We start from the raw sequence: 17,242 nt of genomic DNA, 5'->3' as shown, positions 1-17,242 counted from the left end.
CATAGCTAGAGTTGACGTCGTGCTGTATTCGAAGCTGAACCGTGATCAGTCACTTAAGGCGTCAAGCAAGAGAGGGATTAGTCCTTTCGCTGCCGTGGGCCTGTATGCAGATCCTACTACGCCGCTCCACAGGTGCTGTGGGCTTGTATACTAGCGCCAGCTGGGTCTTCCTTTGGTGCTATGGCCGTCTGTATGCGTCCTTAGTTGCCGACCTCGCACTGCTGTGGACGAGTTACTTCCACAAAAGGTTTCTACAGTTTATTGTCCAACATATGTGCCTAACTGCGTCCTGTAATTTCCAAGAAACCTCGCTTCCGTACCCTGTATTCTTTGTCACATATGACAATTGTTATGACGACATGATTCGCGAAGCGCAAGGACGGAATGGGTGTGTCGCACGCGACCGTCCTTCGGATATAGAACCCAATAACTCGAGAAATAAGTCAGATATCGTTCTGCTATCAATTTTAAATAAAATTCTCATGTCTTATCTAGATTTCGGCAACGGCCTTGCCGCAGTCGATACACCAGTTCCCGTGAAATCACCGAAGTTAAGCGCTGTCGGGCGTGGTCATCACTTGGATGGGTGACCATCCAGGCCGCCATGCGGTGTTGCCATTTTTCGGGGTGCACTCAGCCTCGTGATGCCAACTGAGGAGCTATTCGACCGAATAGTAGCGGCTTCGCTCAAGAATACCATCATCACGACCGGGAGAACGGTGTGCTGACCCCACGCCCCTCCTATCCGCATCCCCCACTGAGGATGACATGGCGGTCGGATGGTCCCGGTAGGCCACTCGTGGTCTAACGACGGGGTGCTTATCTACATTTCATTTACTACCATGATGTTGTTGTTGTGGTCTTCAGTCCTGAGAATGGTTTGATGCACCTCACCATGCTACCCTATCCTGTGCAAGCTTCTTGATCTCCCGGTACTTATTGCAACCTACTTCCTTCTGAATCTGCTTAGTGTATTCATCTCTTGGTCTCCCTCTACGGTTTTTACCCTCCACGCTGCCCTCCAGTGCTAAATTTGTGATCCCTTGATGTCTCAGAACATGTCCTACCAACCGGTCCCTTCTTTTTGTCAAATTGTGCCACAAACTCCTCTTCTCCTCAATTCTATTCAATACTTCATCATTAGTTATGTGATCTACACATCTAATCTTCAGCATTCTTCTTTGGCACCATATTTCGAAAGCTTCTATTCTCTTCTTGTCCAAACTATTTATCGTCCATGTTTCACTTCCATACATGGCTACACTCCATACAAATACTTTCAGAAACTACTTCCTGACACTTAAGTCTATACTCGATGTTAAGAAATTTCTCTTCTTCTGAAACGCTTTCCTTGCCATTGCCAGTCTACATTTTACATCTTCTCTACTTCGACCATCATCAGTTATTTTGCTCCCCAAATAGCAAAACTCCTTTACTACTTTAAGTGTCTCGTTTCCTAATCTAATTCCCTCAGCATCACCCGACTTAATTCGACTACGTTCCATTATCCTCGTTTTGCTTCTGTTGATGTTCATCTTGTATCCTCCTTTCAAGACACTGTCTATTCCGTTCAACTGCTCTTCCAAGTCCTTTGCTCTCTAGTACTATATATGAGCCAAAATAAACCATACGCGAACCTTACGCAATGGGTTTTTTTATCTCTACAAAATCTTTAAAATTTCGCGTAGATAATGAAAACAAAATTTGTTCTATATTGAGAGAAGGAATCAGACGGTAAGAAAAGTATTTCATATCTGCCGGAAAGCCGTCTCTCAGCACAGAAACCAGCATTTGGCGAGCAGTATAGCCATAAAAGAAGTATCATCAGCACGGAATGCAGGGAGCACGTCTGTAGCAGCAGAAGGCCGTATTATGGCGAGCTATGGTTTTACACTTGTGAGCTGTCACCGGACTGTGACGTCGTAGTAGGACTACACTGATCCTACACCGTAAGAGGAACGAGAGCACAGTCGTCTGCTCTGTTATGAGAAAACGACTCGCTGTGAAGTTCCCGCGGGGTCTGACAAACGAGCCGAGTTGTCCACGCGCGACGGCGGCCACGGTCGGTGGAGGGACAACACGCAACGCGCGCGGAGGGAGATTGATTTCCGGTTAGCGGCAGGCTTCGCCACGCCACGTCGGAGGACCGGGACCGCTCCTTCAGGCAGCGGCCGCTGAATTATGGACGGTAGCCCGCCACGACCCTCTCATTCATCGCGTCGTTAGGATAATGACGGGCTTTAATTAAAAATCAGCCTCCGCCCGGACGTTAACTCTTCATTTATTTACTGATTTACTTTATAGCGAAAGCGATATCGTGCCGTACAATCTCCCCTGATGAACGGTTGCTCGAAATCACTCATGCATCCAAAATGGGTTTACCTGCTGGGAAGTCGCCCAGAGACGGGGGCCGACCACCGTAACTAGCGGAGTGTGGCAGCGCCGACTTCGGACGTCGGCCGACATTAAACAATTAGCGAACCGAAAACTAGATGGGAGGCAGCTCGTAAGCACTTCCACGTAGATTTAACGTTTAAAATGACAGGAATACAAAACTCTCAGCTTGACACCATTCCAGGGCACCTAAAACACTGGCTCAAACGCATTTCTATATGAGATTCACTCCACTCTACAAAAGAACATATTTCTTCAGAATATCGAAGATAAAACTGTCAACTCGAAGTGTTTTACTAGGCACTGTCGTGTTGAAAGTGGTCAGTCCGTAGATTAGCGATAAACTTAACAGCAAAACTAGGGACCACGAAATAAACAAAGTTAAGGAATTCTGCTACTTTGGTAGCAAAGGAGCAGATGAGAGACGAAGCAAGGAGAACATTACACTCATAGTACCATAGGTGGGCAGTCCTGGCAAAGAGGAGCCACAACATATTTTCAGGAGGTGGTGCCACGCAGTACTTATACATTTGAAAAATTTGATATTACCGCCTTTAGCTGCTGGTAACAAGTTTGTACAACCAGTTTCGGTCGTCTGACCGTCATCCACGTCTACATGTACATCTACATGATTACTCTGCAAATCAGATTTAAGTGCCTGGCAGAGGGTTCATCGAACCACTTTCACAATTCTCTATTTTCCAATCTCATATAGCGCGCGGAAAGACTGAACAACTATATCTTTCCGTACGAACTCTAATCTCCCTTATTTTATCGTGGTGATCGGTCCGCTCTATATAGGTCGGTGTCAGCAAAATATTTTCGCATTCGGTGGAGAAAGCTGGTGATTGGAATTTCGTGAGAAGATTCCGTCGCAACGAAAAACGCCTTTCTTTTATTCATTTCCAGTCCAAATCCTGTATCATTTCTGTGACACTCTCTCCCATATATCGTGATAATACAAAACGTGCTGCCTTTCTTTGAACTTTTTCGATGAACTCCGTCAGTCCTACCTGGTAAGGATCCCACACCGCGCAGCAGTATTCTAAAAGAGGACGGACAAGCGTAGTGTAGGCAGCCTCCTTAATAGGTCTGTTACATTTTCTAAGTGTCCTGCCAATAAAACGCAGCCTTTGGTTAGCCTTTCCCACAACATTTTCTATGTGTTATTTCATATTTCAGTTGTTCGTAATTGTAGTACCTAGGTATTTAGTTGAATTCACGGCTTTTAGATTAGAATGATTTATTGTGTAACCGAAGTTTAACGAGTTCCTTTTAGTACTCATGTGGATGGACTCACACTTTTCGTTATTTAGGGTCAACTGCCATTTTTCACACCATTCAGATATTTTTTCTAAATCGTCTTGCAGTTTGTTTCGATCCTCTGATGACTATATTAGTCGATAAACGACAGCGTCATCTGCAAACAACCGAAGACGGCTGCTCAGATTGTCTCCAAAATCGTTTATATAGATATGGTTCGAATGGCTCTGAGCGATATGGGACTTAACATCTGAGGTAATCAGTCCCCTAGAACTTAGAACTACTTAAATCTAACGAACCTAAGGACATCACACACATCCATGCCCGAGGCAGGATTCGAACCTGCGACCGTAGCGCGTTTATATAGATAACAGCAAAGCGCGTATAACACTACCTTGGGGAACGCCTTAAATCACTTCTGTTTTACTCGAAGACTTTCCGTCAATTACTACGAACTGTGACCTCTCTGCTCAGATTGTCTCCAAAATCGTTTATATAGATATGATTCAAATGGCTCTAAGCACTATGGGACTTAACATCTAAGGTAATCAGTCCCCTAGAACTTAGAACTACTTAAATCTAACTAACCTAAGGACATCACACACATCCATGCCCGAGGCAGGATTCGAACCTGCGACCGTAGCGCGTTTATATAGATAAGGAACAGCAAAGCGCCTATAACACTACCTTGGGGAACGCCTTAAATCATTTCTGTTTTACTCGAAGACTTTCCGTCAATTACTACGAACTGTGACCTCTCCGACAAGATATCGCAAATCCAGTCACATAACTGAGACGATAGTCTATAAGCACGCAATTTTACTATGAGCCGCTGGTGTGGTACAGTGTTAAAGGCCTTCCGGAAATCCAGGAATACGGAATCAATCTAAAATCCCTAGTGAATAGCACCTAGCACTTCATGTGAAAAAGAGCTAGTTGTGTTTCACAGGAACGATGTTTTCTAAACCCATGTTGACTGTGTGTCAATAGACCGTTTCCTTCGAGGTAATTCATAATGTTCGAACACAATATATGTTCTAAAATCCTGCTGCATATCGACGTTAACGATATGGGCCTGTAATTTAGTGGACTACTCCTACCGCCTCTGTTGAATATATCATCATGTTCATAAAAATATTCAGAGCATCATGTTAGCCGAAATATAAAATCGTTATAGTCAGATGATAAAACCTTGCATCTGTCATCGTATCGTATGTGTGGAACGAATGTTTCCACAGCGTCAATGTCGATTACAGTTTTAGCACGAATAAGTACACTCTCTGGCACAGTTTTCATAGACCAATGATATGATTTATATTACCATATTATAACAGTATATTACTCAAGGTTTTATCGTCTGACGATAATTGCTTTATATGTCACCTAAAATGATGCTATGAAAACTTTAATGAGCCTGATCGTCAGAAGACTGAAGCTGGTTGTATAAATGAAGTGCTGTGCCTGCAGCTCATGTAAGTAATGTGTCGTTCTTCAAAGGAAGTCTGCTATCATTAAATATCGGCCTTAATGTGAGGAAGAAATTTCTGACGACGTACATTTAGAGCACAGCGTTATATGATAGTGAAGCATGGTCCGTGGGAAAACCGGAAAAGAAGATAGTCTAAAAGTATGAGAAGTGATGCTATACAAGGGGGTTGACACCGAGGTGGACTGACAAGATAAGAAATAAGGAGCTTCTCCACAGAATCGGCAAAGAAAAGAAAATATAGAAAATCTTCAGAAGAAAAAGAAACAGGATAATAAGGCATGTATTAAGAGATCAGGGAATAATTTCCTTGGGGAATAAGAACTGTAGACGAAGACAGATATTGGAATATATCCGACAAATAGTTAAGGACTCTATCTGCCAGTGCTATTTTGAAGGTTAGCACAGAAGAGAAGGTCATGGCAGACCACGTCAAACTAGTCAGCAACGTGATCGCTTCTTCAGTCTTTGAACTGACTTCCCCATCCAGTTATGTGGTTACGTGGGGAACTGCAGTTTAACATCGTCTCTGTATCGAACTATGGACCGGACTGAGCTGCCAAGTGATAAATAAAAACCGGGTAGTTGTAACTGTTAATGTTATACAAATGACCCTTCAAAGATTTACCTACTGTATCGGTACCGATTTTTATTGTTGCTGTCGGTAATCATGTCATCATAGAAAAGACGTCTACTAACTTTTTTGTTTATTATTCGGAAATAAGCTTAAAAGAGGGATTAACTCAAGAACGCTCCTTTGCAGTGACTGACGCTAAGTTTTACGCACTGTTAGGCGAGTTCAAAAGGAACTCTTTTGTGTAGAAGCCGTGTGCGGAAAAGTAGGGAAGATGACTTCACAGTGCAAGCAGAGATTGTTCGGTACGCAGAAATCGGAGGAGTCGGTTTTTTAACAGATGTGACGGATGGCCTGAAGTGGCAGTCAAATACGTGTAGCAGATGCGATGTAATTAAGCGAAGGGCAGGGAATTACTTGTACAGCTCAGAGACTTTCATAAGTCTTCGAAGGAACCTAAAGGATTGTTGATTTGGAAATAACAAAGAGATTTCCGTGAGCACCAGTGTCTATGTAGAATTGTCCATAACATGCATTTTATCTATAGAGTCCAAGACGTACTTCGATCATACTAAACTGACTAGCGAGCCTACTCTACGGTACATCACCCTAACTTGCCAAAATGAAGCGTCATTGGAGAACGTTTTGTACAACTGAAAGTAATGTCTGAAACTTAAACTTGTTGTGTCTGTCTGCGACTCAGCATCTCAGCTATAGGGTGGTAGCAATTTCCCTTTTCATAATACTGTAAGCTTAAACTTGTGATTGTTAAGTGTCGAGTTGGTATCTGACATGTGTATAAATTTATGTAGACATCGAATTACTCAAATTCTAGTCCAGAGCAACAGAAAGATCTGAGTGATGTGCGAAATCTAGAAAGCAAACCGTTTCCAGTGAAATTTACTTATGCCATCTGGTGCAAAACAAATGACTCGGATTAAAATGTTGGCCCTTAATACAGCTAATCTTTATCTTAGTCTTGTAAACAATCACTGTACCATTTGCTATCATAATTACAGAGCAAATCAACGTAAAAATTGACACATCTGACTTTCTGATGAAACTGCTTGAAAATTCAGAAGGCAGCTATTTAATGAAATCTTATGTTGGTATTAAGCTTCATGACTGATACTGATATTTGCACATAGACACTCTGACAGTCATTGTGCTTTACAATGGACATGAACTTCGATTGTAACTAAATTTATTGGCATACCTGTGACTGCCAAAATTCAAATTTCATCTGCCGTACTTGCAGTGTGCAGTGCAGGACGGTATTAATCAGTTTTCATAAATGCTTCTAACTACACAACCCACCATGTGCAATAAGAGTGTACAAACAGAGTCACGAAAGAAAATAAAATTAGGGAACTAAGCTTAACGACTGGTAAAAGAGAACAAAGACTCCAAGTTTAACTATGTTCATCAAGGCACGACAACAATACGACTTTTTCTTGTGGTTCTGAGACCTTGACAAATTAGCAAAATTTTTCTTAATAACATTCCCGTGCACAGTTGCCTTCCTTGACGCTTGTTTCAACTGTAAGACTAGACCTTATGTTGTATTGTAAGATTTCTACAACGAGCTTCAACCATACGCAATATTCTAACAATAAGAAACTACACAGTTTATCTTAAAAATTGGCTTTTGTCATTCTTTCATTCATATCATTAGTTTCCTCAATATTTATCTTTTCGATTTGCAGCTCTTGTGTTTTTTCCGTGTTGGCAGTTAAAATTGCGGGATATAGTTTCCATCTTTTGCGCAAAATACTCTTTTTCCTTGTCACCCAAACATGTTTCAGCACCTCTGTGCCATCATCAGTGGGTTTTATTTATTGAAAAACTTGACTTTACATTACATGGTTGTGCAGAACTATCTTTGTATTGAGTCCTGTGCTAATACCTTCTTCTTTCGCATTCTGAGCTGTCTGCATACACATATTAAATGAATTTGTGTAATAAACGCCTTTTAACTTCGCAAAACTCAGTATGCACAATGTTGTTATGTGTCCTAATCCTGTCGGCTATCAGTGGATGACACCATACAAACTGTCCTGCAAAACTATATAATGTAAAACCAAGTTTTCAAGAAACAGAACTCACTGATGATGGCACAGAGCTGCCGAAACATGTTTGGGTGACAAGAAAAAACAGTGTTTTCCATAAAACGCAGAACTTAAATTCAATAAGTATATCTAACATTTCCTTAATATTTTTCCTCAAAACAGATTATTATAAAATGCTTTTTAAATAATGCTGACTCCACTACACGGCAGGCACACTCCCATCCTTTTCAAACCAAACACGTTGCCAGACTGTCAAACACACTGCCTGCAGCGATTCTCTGACTCACTCTCTGACCAACACCTCTGGTCTCAAACACAAGCTTACAAAGAATATGGTTACATCGATTCTACAGGGCTTGAGTACATTCACGAAATTCGCAACTTCATTCACATTTATGGTAAAACTTTCTGAAAATAACCGTGTCAAACACAACCGTCCCCTTTCACAACCAACGAGGTTATTCAATTTTCAAATTTAATAAAACTCATTTCGTGCTAAAAGTTGTTTCAGAGAAAAAGAATCGCTTGAAACCATCAAAATCCACATTCCTGCACTACTATTGCAGTGTAGGAACTCGGGGTGAGCGAACTAAAAAGTGGAAAGGAGGTGTAGAGTGAGTTTCCCACATTGCCTGCAACCACAGACACGGCGTATATCTTACTACTGATGGAAACGAATTACTCATTAATAGTCTAGCCGAAGATTTAAGGGTAGTTACGATATTAATATGTGATGCTTTGCAATAAAAACCGAGAAGCTCTGTCGCACGTAAGCTATAAGGAATAGTTTTGTCAATACGGAACTGACAGCGACGGCCAGGAATATTGTTGTGGAAAAACCTAGGTACCGTGTGCTCACAAATGCCCATCCATATCGTCTACCTTGGCGGTCCATTCAGGGGATCGACGGGTCCTCAGCTAGTTAATTTAAAGTAAGGTATTTACACGTTAATGCGCATAAGCGTTACATGATATGGAGCCAATCAATTAAACCGGTTCGAAAGTTGGGCCATTTAGCCGAAACTTGCTTCGTTAAACACGCTCACGAAAGCAGTTAAATTAACAAGGAAAAAGAGGGACGCGAAATGTTTTCTGGGGCGGCTTACCACAGCCTTGCTTACAGAAGGTACCTCAAACTCCATTCGTAACTACTGAAATGCTCAACTTACTGGGCAAATACTGAACTGCGCACGTTCCTATTCAGGTCGCATTTTCAGGAATATATCTTAGAGTGATTGCTACCAGAACAATATGACTTATTTCCTGGTATAAAATGGTGTTTCACACGTTTTGCCAGATAAAAGATGTTTTTGGGGCGAACATATTTTCAAAATCACGTTTTTTTCAATCTTCTGGCTCATTTCTTTGCAATACTCTAAGGTTACGGAACCATATTGCAACATTTATGCAAAATGCAACATTGAAAAGGGTGTATGTGAATGAAATGAGCTTTATAAACCCATCGCGGTCACTTGATATCAAAGCTGAAGTCAAATGGACGAGATGGGATTTGTGTGATTGTTCCACGTGTTATTTTGCGGCATTTGTCAGTGACGTGTCTGTGGTCTGCGCTTTCCCACAATCGGAATATGAGGATGGTTGCTTTGTGTAAGACATACACACATCTGCCATGTTTTGTTCTACTTCTGTTTAGAAATGATCATGTTTTGGGTGGCAAGTGTAATCCCTGTAGTTTTCGGGTGATACACGACTTTTTATTATTTTGTTGTCCAGTTCATTCTTGTGTCCGTGCGTTCGTAAAGGTTGAACTCAAATTCCACAGCGACCTTTGCTGTTCCTGTTGGTGGTCATCTAGAGCAGAGTCGGTTGTGGTTTGCGTCATCAGTATCTTGATGCACTGATAGGTTTTTATTATCATTGAACTTCTTGTACTGGTTCGTGAGAGTGAAATGGGCACAGGACCGGTAGCAATTCCGTAGGTACTGATATTATAACGCCAGCAATCACTCTCATGGTGTTATTTAGTTGAATGACTATTTATTTTGCGTTTGATTTGTTTGTCAAACTGGGGACAATATTCAGCGTTTAAGAACAGAGAGACCCAGGTCAGAGGAACTTAGTGGTAATGCCGATGCTACCCAGGTTGTACCCCAAAGCTTTTGGATGATGTTTCTTGTTTTCAATTTTTCGTCCCTTTATGTTAGATGCTCTCTGAAAAATAATCTCATGGGTTAACCCCAGATTATTTGGTGTTGTATTGTAAGTGTAGTGTTTTCAAATTGTAAGTTTCCTTCTGGCAAGTTTATTATTTATGTGGAAGTAGGAAACCTCCGTTTTGTTGATGTTTTGTTGTAGTCTCGATTTGCGAAAGTGCTTCCCCACTAACTTTATGTCATCCGACAGCATTTCTTCTGACTATTCAGTTGAGCTATACATTGTTGCCCCAAGTTTAAAAATGGTTCAAATGGCTCTGAGCACTATTCGACTTAATATCTGAGGTCATCACTCCCCTAGATCTTAGAACTACTTAAACCTAACTAACCTAAGGAGATCACACACATCCATGCCCGAGGCAGGATTCGAACCTGTGACCGTAGCGGTCGCGCGGTTCCAGACTGAAGCTCCTAGAACCGCTCGGCCACAACGGCCGGCGTTGCCCCAAGTCGTTGGCATAACTAAACCTGATTTGTTTTCTTTCAGTGAACGAGTTAAAGGAAATTGGCTCGATGTCTGATTACTATGGTAAACCATTTTACAATTTTCTTGTGGATCTGATGTCGGATGCCATGATGGAAAAGTCGGTCGCTGAGCACAGTGTCGATTAGTAGAGCTGTCGAAGTGCAAGAAGCCACACGAAGAAACTTGTGTATAACGTCTTCTCTCCACTCTGTATCGTAGGCCGCTGATAGATAAGTGAATGTGGTTATGGTTTTCAGTTTCCTTTGAAACCCTGCCTCGATGTAAGCGGTGAGTGATAAACCATGTAGCAATTTGACACGTTCATAGCACGCTCTCCGAGAGATTCATTGGTAATATAGGGGCGTATACGTCACAACTAGCGTTAACTTCCGTACATAAAGTTTGAGAATATAGCTGAAAAGGGAAAAGACGCTATTTGGAATAGAGAAAGGGATCAACGGAAATATTGCCTTGAATGGAAAACCCCTCAAAGTGGTAGAAAGTTTCATTTATTTAGGGAGTGAAATATCTAGGGATGGAAGAATAACGAACGAAATTAATAGGAGGTTACAGAAGGTATGGTGGAGAAACATGGAAAATGACAGAAAGGGACTGGAGCAGACTGCAAGCATGGGAAATTTCTCACAGCATTTAAGGGAAAAACAAGAATGGACAGAGTAAGGAATGTAGAGATTAGAAAGGACCTTAAACAAGAAAGTATGAGAGAAGAAATTGAAAAAAAGAGATTAAGATGGTATGGGCATGTTAAAAGGATGCATGGGCAGAGACTCCCCAAAATTATGGAAGAACTAAAGATGGATGGGAAAAGACCTAGAGGGCGCGCAAGAACACGGTTGAAAATGGGAGTGAGAATATCTGTAGAAAGGAGAGGTGTGACCTGGCAGGAAGTGGAGGAAGAAAAGTGGTGGGAGGACCGAGCCAAATGGAGAGGACTCGTCAGCACCCAGACCCGGCAGTAGCTGGAGCGGAATTCGAATATAGATAGATAGATAGAATATAGCTGAGACAAATTACAAACGCGAGTACAGATCACCATCGCCCAGAAGACCAGTGTCAGCTTTTAAAAATGTCCATTGATTTTATATGTATAACTTATGAACTGTTCACCTCCATTCCGAGTGGTCAACGCGTCTGACCCACATGTGAGGGCCCATTGTTGGAACCGGTATCGCCAGGGATATTTCCTTGGTGAGGGGGCAGGGGGGGGGGGGGGGGGGGTACTGGAACAGATAGCCACTTCATGCCAATTGAAGAGCTATCTGATTGAGAGTCAGCAGCTGCAAGGTCGGAACGTCAACAACGGCTGAGTGTGCGTTGTGCTGAACCCATCCCCTTCCATACCGTATATGGTGATGCACAGCTGGGGACACGACATTCAAACGACTATCGTGTAGCCTTCAGGGCCTGATCACAGGTTTTTTTTACATTGCATTCAACGTATTGACTTGTACAGATTAATCTTGTAGCTCATTTGTTGTCGATGCATTTGTTTACTGTAGTAGGTGATGCTACAGTGATAGTGAGTGATCTTTGTGTCCCGGTGTGTTTCAGATGTCTCTGGCGGACATGGCAGTGGACGCGGAGGCGCGGGCGGCACGCGTGGACGCCGTCAGGATGCTGTGTCCCCAGCAGCTGGTGAGTGCCCGCGGTCAACAATGATGACGTAATACGGACTTGTTGAAGGGGCAGTGGTCAAGAAAGTATTTCAGAGATCCACTAGATTCTTCAAGAAAGAAAAGGGTATAACTGAAAGGATTCTTGTCCTAGACACTCCCTTTTTCCCAAATGTTGGAAGTCTTGGAAGTCATTGAGTGCTCGTGTCTTCCCAGAGGAAGACTGCACTGTACTTCCTACTCTAGACTGTCACACAGATGACAAAATAGTAGATATCGAAATAGATGACAGAGAGATAGAAAAACAATTAAAATCGATCAAAAGAGGAAAGACCGCTGGACCTGATTGGATACCAGTTTTACACAGAGTATGCGAAGGAACTTGTCCCCCTTCTTGCAGCGGTGTACCGTAGGTCTCTAGAAGAGCGTACCGTTCCAAAGGATTGGAAAAGGGCACAGGTCATCCCCGTTTTCAAGAAGGGATGCCGAGCAGATGTGCAGAACTATAGACCCAATCTCTAACGTCGATCAGTTGTAGAATTTTGGAACACGTATTATGTTCGAGTATAATGACTTTTCTGTAGACTAGAAATCTATTCTGTAGGAATGAGCACGGGTTTCGAGAAAGATGATCGTGTGAAACCCAGGTCGCGCTATTCGTCCACGAGAACACGGGTTCCCAGGTAGATGCCGTGTTTCTTGACTTCGGCAAGGCATTCGATACAGTTCCCCACAGTCGTTTAATGAACAAAGCAAGGGCATATGGACTATCAGACCAATTGTCTGATTCGATTGAGAAGTTCCTGTATAATAGAACGCAGCAAGTCATTCACAATGGAGAGAAGTCTTCCGAATTAAGAGTGATTTCAGGTGTGCCGCAGGGGAGTGTCGTAGGACCGTTGCTATTCACAATACACGTAAATGACCTTGTGGATAACATCGGAAGTTCACTAAGGCTTTTTGCGGATGATGCTGTAGTGTATCGAGAGGTTGTAACGATGGAGAATTGTACTGAAATGCAGGAGGATCTGCAACGAATTGACGCATGGTGTAGGGAATGGCAATTGAATCTCAATGTAGACAAGTGTAATGTGTCGCGAATACACAGAACGAAAGATCCTTTATCATTTAGCTACAATATAGTAGGTCAGCAAATGGAAGCAGTTAATTCCATAAATTGCCTGGGAGTACGCATTAGGAGTGATTTCAAATGGAATGATCATATAAAGTTGATCGTCGGTAAAGCAGATGCCAGACTGAGATTTATTGGAAGAATCCTAAGGAAATGCAGTCCGAAAAAAAAGGAAGTAGGTTACAGTACACTTGTTCACCCACTGCTTGAATACTGCTCACCAGTGTGGGATCCGTAACAGATAGGGTTGGTGGAAGAGATAGAGAAGATCCAACGGAGAGCAGCGCGCTTCGTTACAGGATCATTTAGTAATCGCGAAAGCGTTACGGAGACGATAGATAAACTCCAGTGGAAGACTCTGCAGGAGAGACGCTCTGTAGCTCGGTACGGGCTTTTGTTGAAGTTTCGAGAACATACCTTCACCGAGGAGTCAAGCAGTATATTGCTCCCTCCTACGTATATCTCGCGAAGAGATCATCAGGATAAAATCAGAGAAATTAGAGCCCACACAGAGGCATACAGACAATCTTTCTTTCCACGAACAATACGAGACTGGAATAGAAGGGAGAACCGATAGAGTTACTCAAAGTACCCTCCGCCACACACCGTCAGGTGGCTAGCGGAATATGGATGTAGATGCAGATGTTGAGGGACTACACCACGAGAAGATGGCAGGCTTATTCGTTCGACTGGCTCTGGTGAGCAGATGATTCACGTCATCTGATATCTGTCGGGCAGTGGTTAATGGCAGAGTTTCTCCACGAACCATCAGGGACGGATTACTGGAACCTGGGGGATATCTCATGTTGCGAAGTGTCTTTTATAGTTGACACCCTGCTGCAGACATCAGAAACCAGCATAATCTTGAGATCGGACGTTGAATGGTTTTCGGTGGTGGTCAGTGATGAGTCTCGCTTCTGTGTGTGGCATCGTGTCCTTAGATGACTTGGCGAAAAGTCACAGTAAGCAGCTACTGTTGAGATCCACAGCGCCCCTGCACTCACGATGCGGGAAGCTACTGGATACGACAACAGGACTGACCTGGTTATTGTTGACGAGCAGTTGACTGCTCACCAATAAGCGACAATAATGGTAAGCCCTGCAGTCAGCATACACTTCATGACCGTGATACTAAATGACGTGTTCCTACAGGATAAGGAAAGAAGCCATACTTCAGTTCACACTACAAACCCATTGTGGAATGTACACATCCTTATGTGCTTGGTCTCCTGATCTGGCATGCATAGAGCGTGCCTGGGATCCGAATGAAAGACGTTTCCATACCAGCTCCCAGGCAGGAATCTTCATGAAGTGACACAGCATGTTTCTGGTACGGCAAAAATCTCCTCAAGATGTCATTCGCGCCGGCCGAAGTGGCCGTGCGGTTAAAGGCGCTGCAGTCTGGAACCGCAAGACCGCTACGGTCGGAGGTTCGAATCCTGCCTCGGGCATGGATGTTTGTGATGTCCTTAGGTTAGTTAGGTTTAACTAGTTCTAAGTTCTAGGGGACAAATGACCTCAGCAGTTGAGTCCCATAGTGCTCAGAGCCATTTGAACCATTTGATGGCATTCGCAGTCTATTTGCTTCAGTGTCGAAACGAGTCCAATAGTGTATTCGCGCCCATGGGAGTCACACGTCATTGCACTAGGAGGACGAATAGCCCCAGATGGGATCTCTCGGACAAAAATTCCATACTACCAAGCCATTACCTGATTCTGATGTTGATGGTGGGCATCAGTCCCGAATGGAATGAAAGTTTTATCATCTAATACCAGTTATGTAATGTTGTTGTTGTTGTGGTCTTCAGTCCTGAGACGGGTTTGATGCAGCTCTCCATGCTACTCTATCCTGTGCAAGCTTCTTCATCTCCCAGTACCTACTGCAACCTACATACTTCTGAATCTGCTTAGTGTATTTATCTCTTGGTCTCCCTCTACGATTTTTACCGTCCACGCTGCCTTCCAATGCTAAATTTGTGATCCCTTGATGCCTCAAAACATGTCCTACCAACCGATCCCTTCTTCTAGTCAAGTTGTGCCACAAACTTCTCTTCTCCCCAATCCTATTCAATACCTCCTCATTAGTTATGTGATCTACCCACCTTATCTTCAGCATTCTTCTGTAGCACTACATTTCGAAAGCTTCTATTCTCTTCTTGTCCAAACTGGTTATCGTCCATGTTTCATTTCCATACATGGCTACACTCCATACAAATTCTTTCCGAAACGACTTCCTGACACTTAAATCTATACTCGATGTTAACAAATTTTTCTTCTTCAGAAACGATTTCCTTGCCATTGCCAGTCTACATTTTATATCCTCTCTATTTCGACCATCATCAGTTATTTTGCTCCCTAAATAGCAAAACTCCTTTACTACTTTACGTGTCTCATTTCCTAATCTGATCCCCTCAGCATCACCCGATTTACTTTGACTACATTCCATTATCCTCGTTTTGCTTTTGGTGATGTTCATCTTATATCCTCCTTTCAAGACACTGTCCATTCCGTTGAACTGCTCTTCCAAGTCCTTTGCTGTCTCTGACAGAATTACTATGTCATCGGCGAACCTCAAAGTTTTTACTTCTTCTCCATGAATTTTAATACCTACTCCGAATTTTTCTTTTGTTTCCTTTACTGCTTGCTCAATATACAGATTGAATAACATCGGGGAGAGACTACAACCCTGTCTCACTCCTTTCCCGACCACTGCTTCCCTTTCATGCCCCTCGACTCTTATAACTGTCATCTGGTTGCTGTACAAATTGTAAATAGCCTTTCGCTCCCTGTATTTTACCCCAGCCACCTTTAGAATTTGAAAGAGAGTATTCCAGTTAACGTTATGTAATAAACATCTTAAAAAAGATTGCTAAATATCGTTTGGATATTTCAGACTGATGCTCCAAAGCGAAACTCATCCCCTTTCCCGTCTGTGTATTCAGGGTTATTCTTATTAACGTTTAAAAAAAACCAAAGCGACGTAGATGACTGTGAGATAAACGTCGGGAAATACCCTAAAAGTGGATGACAAACATTGAATATGTGACGTCACCAGGTGACTTACCTCGCCGCACGTGCAGCCGTTGGGCTGGTCGATCGTACCCTCTCCGGTAGGGGGCAGTGACGCACGCCGCTGCTGTAAACGTAGAAGTTAAAAAATTATTGTCCTCTCTGTAACCAAGGGAAAGCTGTTCTTGTTTTGTGTTTCTCTCCTTTTTCCCCTTCTTTTTTGTTTACAGACTTTAGTTAGTAAAGCCATTTACTGGCAGTGAAGCAGTTCGGAGGCTTATACTCATTTACTTGTGACTCAGTATGCCAATTTTTTGTTGTACTGCACTTTACAAAAAGACTAGAGGGGACCGCTAGACCAGTAAATTACGTATTAAACATGATCTCAATTTAAACACATAGTTGTCCAATCCAATGAAAAAAAGAGTTTCAGCCCTAATCCTAACGCGCTATAGTTGTGCACATAGGCCCGGAGCCACACTGACGTGAATACTTGACTTGGGTTGGTATGATCAGGTGCGACAGACCAATAAGCTCAGTCATTGCTTGCACGGCTAAATACGTCATCTCGAGACTTCGCATGTTCAATGTTTGTCATCCACCTCTTGGGTGTTTCCCGACATGTGCCACCCCTTGTGTCTTGCGTTAAATTACTTATCTCAACGCCATCTACGGATATGAATCACTCTATATAATGCAGTTAGTGTTACCTTGTCCTGTTTTTTAGAATTATTAGTCATTTACTCGAGACTATGAAAGTGACGCTATGTCACATAATTTACAGATTTCTAAGTTGGGCGATAGTTTACACTTAGTTTTTATTTGAATAAATTTAGTGCCCATTTCTGCAGGTGTTTACAGTTTCTTGAATCTCTAGCATTCTGTAATATTCATTCCATTTTTCTATTCCGTTTTCCTGACATAACAGCATACAGGAAAGTCAAAACACCCTTTGGTGACATTAAAAGCAACGGTGGTAACATTAAGAGTGCAACGGGAATTCCACTGTTAAATGCAGAGGAGAGAGCAGATAGGTGGAAA

General features: G+C 42.6%; 1 protein-coding gene across 1 annotated transcript in view; it reads left to right on the top strand.

Moving 5' to 3' along the window:
- LOC124593770 (reversion-inducing cysteine-rich protein with Kazal motifs-like) overlaps positions 1 to 17,242 on the top strand; it is a 386,189-nt gene that overhangs the window by 245,956 nt on the left and 122,991 nt on the right. The window contains exon 3 of the mRNA XM_047132119.1: positions 11,999 to 12,082. Coding sequence (XP_046988075.1) covers positions 11,999 to 12,082 — 84 coding nt within the window. The remainder of the gene's footprint in view (positions 1 to 11,998; positions 12,083 to 17,242) is intronic.

This window comes from Schistocerca americana, chromosome 2, assembly GCF_021461395.2.
Source record: "Schistocerca americana isolate TAMUIC-IGC-003095 chromosome 2, iqSchAmer2.1, whole genome shotgun sequence".
Classification (NCBI taxonomy): domain Eukaryota; kingdom Metazoa; phylum Arthropoda; class Insecta; order Orthoptera; family Acrididae; genus Schistocerca; species Schistocerca americana.
This window is presented reverse-complemented; position numbering and strand designations above follow the sequence as displayed.